The sequence below is a fragment of the Alosa alosa genome, chromosome 13 (assembly GCF_017589495.1).
Source record: "Alosa alosa isolate M-15738 ecotype Scorff River chromosome 13, AALO_Geno_1.1, whole genome shotgun sequence".
NCBI lineage: Eukaryota > Metazoa > Chordata > Actinopteri > Clupeiformes > Clupeidae > Alosa > Alosa alosa.
In genome coordinates, this window is record NC_063201.1 from 13,518,960 (window position 1) to 13,529,812 (window position 10,853).

General features: G+C 41.4%; 1 protein-coding gene across 4 annotated transcripts; it reads left to right on the forward strand.

Annotated features, from left to right (window-relative positions):
- Positions 1 to 168: 168 nt before the first annotated feature.
- On the forward strand, positions 169 to 10,813 carry LOC125305825 (tetratricopeptide repeat protein 24). Of its 4 annotated transcripts, none has more exons than XM_048260817.1 (15): positions 169 to 256; positions 727 to 981; positions 1,382 to 1,675; positions 2,241 to 2,442; positions 3,086 to 3,349; positions 5,110 to 5,238; positions 6,286 to 6,407; positions 6,514 to 6,591; positions 6,734 to 6,792; positions 6,962 to 7,053; positions 7,201 to 7,348; positions 8,477 to 8,598; positions 8,721 to 8,769; positions 9,013 to 9,129; positions 9,272 to 10,813. In XM_048260817.1, exons 2-15 carry the CDS (start codon positions 772 to 774, stop codon positions 9,288 to 9,290), a joined length of 1,905 nt encoding a protein of 634 aa, XP_048116774.1. In that variant the 5' UTR covers positions 169 to 256; positions 727 to 771; the 3' UTR covers positions 9,291 to 10,813. The 4 variants fall into 4 exon arrangements, with proteins under 4 accessions (XP_048116774.1, XP_048116775.1, XP_048116776.1 ...); XM_048260818.1 differs by having other exon boundaries at positions 8,516 to 8,598; XM_048260819.1 differs by having other exon boundaries at positions 3,143 to 3,349.
- Positions 10,814 to 10,853: the final 40 nt, after the last annotated feature.

Sequence of the window (10,853 nt, forward strand, 5' to 3'; positions counted from 1 at the left end):
TACACATTTCAGTAGCTTCTACCCCGTCACGTTAACGTTACTGTGGCAACGGAGGTAAACTCAACGTGGTTTGCTTCCTTCCTTGGTTCGCTATCGAAGCTAACTGAAACATGGCTGTTGTGGTAGATAAAGTAACTATCTGCGTACCCAACGTTAAGGAAAGGACTACAGCTTGATATTTTTAAGTAGCTTGATGGATTAGAAACAACACCTGTCAATGGAACATCCGTGAATTTCTGTGCTCTGTGGGAAAAGGGTAAGTGTGGCAGCGATAAATACTGTTCACCCCATATAACCCGAAACATTGGATACAACAATGACAGCAGGCAAATGGCTGTGAGGTAACGTTATCCAACAAACTAAAAGTAAGATTAATTTAAGGTCATTGAGTTGACATTTGGTCTAATCATACAAAGTTTCAGAGGTTAACCTCCTCGATGTTTCTTGTGTCGTGAGTTTTCAAATGAACAAGGGCTTAGACAAATTCCTACCCAGTCTCCACTGTTACATTAGACTGCACTAGTGATTAATGTTTAAATAGTGTAGTGAATCCTTGCAGAGAGGGAGGCAGTTACCTCATCATTCTCAGTTGGCTCTATCCAATATATCCAGGTGGTCTTCAAGCACTTGTATAACGTGCATAGGTTCTTCAAACTTACTTTTAAGAATAATTGTTAATACCGGTATGTCCTAAATGATTAACTGTAACCCTGTGTCTATCTTCAGCTTTTCCACCATGCTCTCATGTAGAATCTTTGTGATCTATTCTCCATGGCTTCTGGTGGCTCTTCACCCCATGAGGGCCGCAAGAGAAAAAAGAAGAGTGATGGTAGCTTGAGAGGTAAAAGTGGGACCACAGATGAGTCACAGGCTCAGGCAGACATCGATAAGTTAACATCAGCAGGACACAGTGCACTGAAACAAGGTGACTGTCTCGAAGCCCTTAATTGCTTCAAGAAGGCATACAAAGCAGCAGTAGAGGTAAAGAACAGCATCATCATTTTATATTTTGCAGAAATATATATTGTTGTTATAATTGTAAATTTCCACAATCTTTCAACAATTTCAAAAACATTGCTTGTTATTTAGTCACTTCCTCTGCATTAAGATAACATATGGAATGTTGAACATTGGGGCCAATTTGTTATTGGAATTATGAAAGGGTCCATAGTCAGTTAAAGTGTTGAACATTATTTGAATTATATAAGGCCCCAGAAGATTATTTGAGCTTAGCTTAGACACATTCAAAATATAAAGTGAGCATCAAATCTTACAGTATCTATTCATGGAAATATATTTTAGTGCAGCCTTGATGAATTTGGTAATTTGTCTCTTATGCTTCACATCAAACCCAACATTTCATGCCTCACACCCTCTTCAGATCAAGGAAACAAAGGTACATCGAGCATGTGCCTTCAACCTGGGTGCTGCTTATGTGGAGGCTGGCAAGCCTCAAAAAGGTATCGACTTCCTGAGGAAAGCCCAGCCAGGTGAGAAGAGGGAGCGGGTGGCAGACCTCCAGTACAACCTGGGTGTGGCCCATGAGGTGTTGGAGGATCAGGCCCAGGCGGCAGGACACTATCTCCAGGCTGCGCAGCTCTATCGCTCCCAGGGAGATGGAAGCAGCGAGGGGGACACCTGCATGAAGCTGGCCCGCTGCCACATCCGCATGAAGGTCATTCATCTTGTGCTTGCCTACACTTGCTCCAGGGCAGCTCTAGTCTCATTTATCTAGATTTACAACATACACTTCTTTCTCTGAGATATATTACATGTAAAGGCTTTGGAAAAGAGTGTAGTGGAGCTTTACATTTAGGGAAATTGTTGAAAGATATAAATGTATGAGGAAAATGTATTCACAGCACACCTTTTCAGTCATCATTGCAAGTGCATAGATGCCATTGGTACACATACCCCTAAAATATGCCAGCAATGTTCTTGGCTGAATTCTACAGTAGATTTTTAGAATAATTTTATTGATTTGCTTCTCACTGTCAGTTTATCCTATTTAACATTTGATAATATTTTAAATTGAGGAACAGGGATCGAAGTGATACATGAAACTAACTTTAAAAGTAATTATCAAGCAGTGTCATCTAAATTGATTAACATTCTCACTAGGTCATTTCTGGAGTGCTTGCACTTCTTCATACTTGAGCCCATCACAGTTGCCTTACTGGTGCCCTGTTCTCGCTGCTGAGCTGCACAGACTCTCATCTGACCACCCCTCTGTCCCCCAGGACTGGAGTCAGGCCGCTGAGGTGTTCCGGAGGGCCGCAGAGAGCTACCGGGTGGCGGGCCGCCTGGACTCCGCAGCCGTGGCCCTGAAGCAGACAAGCACCCACATGCTCCAGAGTGAGAGTTTCTCGTCTGAGGACGTCATAGGTGCGCTGTCTCAATGCCTGGAGCTCAGTGTGAGCCTCACAGACCAACACTCACTCGGTGAGGCACCTCCAAGCTGAGCAAAATGAGCTGAATTCACATGTGTGTTATGTGGAATAGATGGGCTAATGTTGGGTGTACATTTTGTACTTATTGTATATTTTCAAATCATATTTAAAATCATTGCACTCTTAAAAAGCATAGTTTTTTCTCTATATTTTTCTATAGCTGCTAGCTAGCTTTTACTTCTCACATTCTCCAAAAGCCTCTTACCTGAATCTGTCAGTGTGTATTTCACACTGACTTTTTTATATGGATCAATGATGCTTGGCACAAGTCCTAATAATATTTTCCTGACTTATCCACCTTTCCTAAAGCTGAACATTTATTGTCAAGTCAGGTTTTCCTTTAATCAATGGAGCTAAAAAATAAATTACCCTGTAATCTGCAGAGAGCATAATATTTAGATAAAGCAACTCAGCATTTAGCTGCATCTTTCCATCCGTTATATATTTGCCAAAGGGATGTGCTTACTGAATTCATAATCAAGTCATGTATAAAATACCTCCAGTTCATAATATGGGATGATTAAAATAATAATAATATGGTACTGTTAAGTAAATGCTATGAATATTGATTAGTTCTCAGTAAAATAGCTTTGACAACTACATTTTTCATGAGGTCTTTTGTGTTCTTTACACAGTGTTGTCAGTGTTGTGTATGGTCATGTCTGGCTTGGTGTCTGCTTTCTGGACCACAGGTAAGCTGTACAATGAGCTTGGCCTGAGCTTCTCCCAGCTGAAGCTGTTTGGGGAGGCAGCTGAGTGCTATGAGCAGGCCCTGCCTCTGGTACGGTCCAAACCACGCAGGCTCGCCGTGGTACTGCAGAATCTGGGTGCGGTCCACAACACTCTGGGTCAGTACCAACAAGCATTGGACTTCCACAGAGAGGCAGCAGCCTTGCATGGTAAGTCACACACACAAGTCTACTACTATATGGGTTTGAGTAACATTAACATATGACCGCTTCAAAAGCTGATGCTAAAAACTGCAGTAAATGGCAGTGGCTCTGTACATTGGTGTTTATATGTATTTTTCTATCATATATATATTTATATCAGCCCCTTGTTTCCTGATGGTGCTGCAAGGTAGCTGGCTCCAACCTCTGTGTCAGTAATGGAATTCCCTGTAGATGTCAGTGATTTGTCTGGTGGGCAGTTTGTTTTAATGTAAATGTTGAGTGTAGACATAGTCATTCCCCAGGGATGAACAGAAGCAGCTTACCACAGCACTTTTGTGAAACCTGCTGCTACAGTTAGCATTACTGAAGAGAATGCTGTGGGCTCACCTTTGTAGTGCTATCAGTACAGTTAGTCTTGGGAGATTTTACTTTAGCACATATTTATATTATATATTATTTTATGCTGTAGTGGTTTTATCTTTTCAAATTCCTTAAAAACATTAAACACACAGTTGAATGTTTGCATGTTTTTGTCTGTTATATATAGCTATAGATATAGCTACCAGGGCTTAAATTTCACTGCACAGTTGCATAATTTGTTCAAGTCCCGCAACTCTAGCCATCATAATGCGAGAAATTCCCGCATACACTTTTACAGCCTGTCTGATGACGTTAATATAGCCTAATCATTAAGTGGCGTGAATGCGGTGCTATTGACCGGACTGATCAACTACCGAGTTGAATTGAACATAGCCTCATGCAGACGCACACACACACGGAGAGAGAGAGAGAGACAGAGAGAGAGAGAGAGAGAGAACCACTTTGCGCTTACGCAAATAGGCTACGCTACCATGGCAAACTTTTACATCTGGAAAGAGCTCCTTGGTAACTATCCTGCTAGCTCAGGTCACGTCAACACTTGATCCCAGAAAGATTGTCTTCGACATGTTAGTTTTTTGAACATTTATTGTATCTAATGACATAGAAAACATAATGATTTGCATACACATACCGCACTATGCACAACTTTTATTCACTAGCAACTGCAGCCTAAAACCGTCAGGTTGAAGGGGGGCTAATTACTTCATAGAATTACTCTCAGGTATTTTCTTAAAGTGACAGGCACTGAATTACACCTACTCATCACCAATGTGCACTCAATTGGACCTACACACCACATTAAAGATATGCCGAAGTGTTATAGGTTAAACGTCAATATGAGGCATTCAAATTACTAAATATGTTTAGCTACTATAGTAATTACTAGTAAAATGCTATACTTTAAAAAATGCATTATTAAATAAATACACTCTATATGAATTCAAAAATATATGATAGAAACAGATCACATAAGCTATCATTTTCAGTGTGTGTTTGTGTGTGTGGAGAGAGTCAAGCAGAATCTAGGATGTCCACTGTTGTGAATGATCCCACTACAGTATATATTACTGATGACGTCAGGGTGGTGGGGGCCCCAAAATCAAACACTTTTTTTTTTTTTAGTATTGAAATCGCAATTCTTGACTTGGTATCAGAATCGACCCCCCCTCCCCCCCAAATTGTGTAAATCCCCCCCACATGAATAACCTAAGGGGGGAATTCCCCCCCATTTTGAAAAATGAATTTTAAGCCCTGGCTACAGAATGCAACGTTTACAGAAATATTGTGACCTTCAAAATGTGTGTATTTTAACTGACTGAGTTTTGAAATACCCAGTATATACCCAGGAGTTGAGTAGATGAGAGAGCTTTTGTGTTCCTCTCCAGGGTCCCAGGGTAGCCGTCGGGCTCAGGGCCGCTGCTTCAGTAACCTGGCCTTCGCTCTCACTCAGCTGGGGGAGCTGGAGGAGGCTGGCGAGAGCTACCTTCATGCTCTGCAGGCCTTCAAAGACACAGGTATGGGGGTCACGCGTGAGGTGGTTTCTAATTAACAGCAGGAGAGCTGATGCTATCTGGATTGCCTGGTCTTCAAAAAGCCGATCCAAAAAAGAACACATTAACTGATGCTTAGCTAAAATGTATCAGAATTTGAATTAATTTGGTCATGTTATGCTGGACAGAACAGACCTCCAGATTTTAAGCCAGATTTTGAAAGGATGGAACGTCCATGACAATCATGGGACATGTGAAGGAGTCACGGGTAGTTGCGGTGGTCAGTTGCAGCAGGAATCATATGTGTGTTTGGTGACAGATTTGAATCCTTTGCGATTCTTTCCATTTTTGACTCTATCGAGATTCAATCAAACATGTTTGATGTTATCTTGAATGGTCCTGAGCCTGATCTGAGCTCAATCAAATTTGATTCAAACTTTTAAGCGTAGCGCTCTAGAATCTTTGCTCATAACTAACTCACAATCATTCCAGACTCCGTCTCTAGGTTTGGTCTACTTGCTCTCGATCTTATCAGGTGCGACTGAAAAGTCGTGAGGTCTGTTCCCAGCTTTAGTTTTATTTTTGGTTCATATTAGTATAGTAGATATAGTATTTTCCTTGTTGGTGTCTAGGGATGGAACTATACTGTACGCTCAACTCAGGATTCGGTATGAGTCACAATGCAATTTTCTCAATATTTTCATTCATAAACACAGGGAAGCCAAACTGCTGACTTAAGCTGGACGGTGCACCGGCTGCACCCATTTCAAGATGTTCTCGTTCTGTCTGAACCAACCAACAATTGAATAGGCCTACATACTGACGTCTGACATCAAACAAGTGAAATCAAAAGCAGATTACACCCTATTCTGTTTAAAAATTGCACCTTGATTCATTTTTATCTCCATCGGTTGCAATCTTCACACATGTGTATTGTTTTTTAACCGATTCATAGTGCATCGTTACCTCCCTACTGGAGTCACAACTGGCTCCAGAGGCAAGAGGTAAAGGGACTAAATGGGCAGTAAACCTATCAGCAGATCATTGTCTTCCTCCTGTTCTTCTCCCCAGAGGACTACATGGGGCAGTGGCAGGCTTGTGAAGGTTTGGGGGAAATACGACTTCAGCTCAGAGACCCTGACAAAGCCACGCTATACTACAAACAAGCCCTGGGCATGTTATCCAAGTGTAAGGTGAGAACCAATACCTTGTTTTAGTCACATATTTATTATTTTAATATCCTATTTTGGTGATATTCTGCAAGATCTGGAATTTGGAAAAACTGCCTGTGGCTTGCAGGATTCTGATGGCTCAGTGCAGGAGCGGCTGGTCAATAAACTGAGCCAAGCCCTGCAGCTCCGACTCGCCTTACAACAGGTGAGCTCCCTCAGCCTTCCTCATGTTCTGCTGCATGATATCCTTCCCCTGCCTGTACACTCCAATATTACGTGTACCTGTGATGTCCTGGCTGCCTCATTCAGTTTCATCATCATCATTCACTTGCTATTGTCCCCCTTAGAGGGGTCCTTTTCCAAGGCGGGCCAATCAGAATCGCAGTTTCCACAGCCAACCTCGAAGGTAACAAACAGTACCATATCCAGGGTTAAAATGATGATGCTTTTCATAAACAGAATGGCAAAATGGGTCATATTTCTTAGTCCTCTACATAGACGTTATGTAATGGGGGTGGTCGTTAAATACATATGGCTGTCTCAAAGTGGCTCAGCATGTTGGTTTGTCACTGCAGACTGACTGATATGAATGGAGGGGAGCCTTTTCAGAGCCATCCACTCAGAAAAAATCAATTGAACGACCACAAAGTAGAGAATGGATTTCTGGGTAAGGATCACTCACAGCCTTCTGATAAACCTTAGAGAGGTTCATCATCATCCAAGTGTCCAGAACAGACATAACATGCAAAACATCTGGCTGTATTTCAGTGGTGTAGGAGGGTTGTGAGAGTGGTTGCATGTTTCTATCCCCCAGTGGGAGCTGCAGCCTCGTCTTTGGGGTCAGGTGGAGAGCAGCGGCCCCATGGAGAGACAGTGATGCTGCACACACAGTCAAACTCACGTCCTGAACCACCTCACACACAGCCGCCAGACCACCTGTCTGTGCTTCCAGAGACCAACAGGCAAGGACACACCACACACACACACACACACACACACACACACACATATGTGTGCACATACATATATGCTAGTGTGTTTACATGGAGACACACATACTGATGATTATACAGTCAGTCTTCTTCACTCTTAGTGCAAAAACATCTATATAATAATATTTGTTCTTCAATGCTAGTTGTTGATTGCTGATATTGTAATCTTTCAAGATTTATAAGCCTGATATACAAACACCATCCTACACTGCAAAAAATGAATTCTAACCAAGTGTTATTGATCTTATATTAAGATTAAAAAATCTATTTGGTATTGTTTTTAGTATGAAAAAACTTACCTAAGCCCTCTCAAAGATCATTTTGACTTAATTTAAGAAGACTTTAACTTATTTTAAGGAGTCTTATCGAGACAAATTTGCTCAACGACTGGCAGACAAATTTGCTTTGTTTTAGGACAAATTTGCTTAGCGACTGGCAGACAAATTTGCTTGTTTTCAAGATGAGATGTCTTAAAATAAGTCAATTTGTTTTTAAATTAAGTCAAATGATTTCACAAGAAAGCGCTAGGTAAGTCTCTTTATACTGAAAACAATACCAACTAGTTTTTTTTATCTTGATATAAGATTAATAACACTTGGTTAGATTTTGTTAGATAAGCAGTTTTTGCAGTGTATGTGGTGACTTACATCTCTGCGTCACCTCATGCTATCTTCCCTCCCACTTAACTAGCTAACATTTACAGGGCGTCGTCCCCTCAGTCTGCTCTGACACAGATAAGAGGAATGATGGCCCACAAATATGCAGTACTCAATAGACTGGGCATTAATGAGCTGGATAATGACCTTGGGAGCGCCGCTTGCCCTCCCATGCTGCTGTGCGGCCGTACATCTCTCTCCCAAATGACCCATTCTTTTTACCAGCTGGATAGAAACATTAACGCTGATGATTAGGGAACAGATAGTAAAGACGCACAGTACCTGGACACAGTTTGCCTTGACATGTGTTCATATTCAGTTCAGGTATCTTTTAGTATTGCATATTTGCATGTTACCCATCTCCGAATGTTGATTGATTTGTATTTATGTAGAAGTGTCGTGTCTTAAGTGGATTAATGGATGGGTGATGTCTGCTCTACAGCCGGGGATGCACTGTAACTCCGTTCTGTCCATGTGACAGGAATCTCAATAACACGTATGAGCAACCTGACGGTCAGAACCTGGACCCGCCACAGTCGGACCCGCCCACAGATATAGAGCACAGTACGTTGCCAGACTTTCCATTTTCTTATTGTTATTTATTATTTCAGTGAAATAACCATCTGTTACGTAATTACAAGCTTGATATGATTTTAGCTTTATATGGTATTACATTCTGCTCTTAGGTGACCACTTGCATGAAACAATCCAACAAACCACCACGGATCAGAGCAAGTGAGGGTTTTTTTTCTGTAGAACTGTATTTCTGTTGAACACATTGCATGCGTTTTTCTTTATACATTTTCTTAAATGGATACCTGTGTGTGTGTGTGTGTGTGTGTGTGTGTATGTGTGTGTGTGTGTGTGTGTGTGTGTGTGTGTATGTGGGCGTGTGTGTGTGTGTGTGTATGGTGTGTGTGTGTGTGTGTGTGTGTGTGTGTGTGTGTGTGTGTGTGTGTGTGTGTGTGTGTGTTTTAGGGAGCTGCCAGTGTCCCAGGGCGCAGATGTTACTGGTTTACAAGAGACAGACTCTGGGAACAATGGGAGTGCTGCGCCACCACTTGTCAGATGGAAGTCCAGATTTTGCACCATTATGTAAATGTGTCCCACTGGCATGGACAGTCTTTATTTTTTTATTGTGGGAAGTAATTATTATTTATTTGTATATGTATTTATTTATTTATCTTAATTGTGTATTTCTTTATACACATGGTCTCCTGCAAATGGTGGTGGACAGGCATGCTAAATCATGGTAATTCCTCCCACATCGCTTCACTAAAACACCTGTTTAAACATCTGGGATCATCCAGCTTTATCAACATTGAGGTTATCCGAAGATCACATTCCTGTACACAGAGCTATTTCCTGCGGGGTCGATTTTCTTGACAAGTGTGCTGCACATGGTGGCATTAAAGTCCAGATTTCAATCTGGTGTGATGATGTAACCACAATCATGACTTATAGCATGACTAAAGGCCGAGTATGCCAGATAAGTTGCAGATGTCAGAGGAACCTAAAACGGTATTAATGTCCATGCATTGTTTCAGTAAAATAGGCAGCACATCTGTGGTCAAACTAAAATAATGTAGCCATTCTCAAATTAGTTACATTTAAGTAACATTAGTTGGTGAAATTTTCACATTTAGAGACAGCCAAGTTTATAGTCACATTGCTATGAAAATTCTTTTAAGTGTTTCAACTTTTAATATGCCCATTGAACAATGCCGCCTCCTTGTTTTTCAGACTTGTTTGTCAAGGCACTTCATTTTATTTATTTTTATTATTTTTATTGTTTTGCTTGATGATATGCTCCACTGCATTGTATTTGATTTTAAAAGAGAAAGCGCATTAACATTACCAAGTGTTTCTTTAATTTTAATTGAGTCCTTCAACACACATTGTTATCAATTGTTGACTGCAAAGGGTTCCCAAGTGCAATCCTATTTCCCGAAGTTAATTGTGTGATGGGTTTTGAATGGAGCGTTCGCTCCACTAACGCTCATCAGAGCTTCAGCACTTGCACGAGGACAGCTCCGCGGTGTGCTTCACAGCGCTCTCTGAAACCATGAAACCAGAGGAGTTGCCTAGGCGCTACAGCTGATGCGGCTGTATGGGAAACCGTCTTGCGCGTAGGCTACTGCACAGACACTAGCCTACCGAGCAGAAGAGCCGCAGCCTGCGTGGGGAACCGAGAACTGGGGAGGAACACCAGAGTCACAGTTACCGGGCGAAACAACAAGAGAGTTAAACATGTACAAGTGTTATATCTGGGACCATAGACGGAAAGTATTACCCGGGAACTTGCTTGGCAGAACGTAGAAGCCCACGGCGCACGAAAAGACTCGAGAGGAAAGACATTGCGGTGAAGTGTCATTGCATACCATGTGGAAATATCGAATTGATTTTTTTACTTTATGCGAAATGCTTTTTAATTCAGGAAATGAGTTCTGGTTCCATTGATGATTTAGGCTACATGAAAAGACTTCAACAGAGAACAAGGTGGGGAATCAAATATGCTTTTCAATTTTGTATAGGCTACAGTGTATGTTTGTTTTAAATATGCAATGTCTGAACGATGTCTCACTTTTTTGAAATAACACTGCTTTATGTTGTGTGAGAAGATGCGTCAAATGAACTTGAGTAACCATTTTTTGCACCACCAAAGCAGAAAACGGTTTTACCGGTTTTTAATAATTCATAACTCCGAGTCACTGCTTTACGAGGTAAATTGCAGAGGAAGTAGCGATGACAATTAATCAATTGCAGTGTGTCAAGTCAGGGAAAAAAGTCAACACATTTCCAGAAGCTATATATTGTAG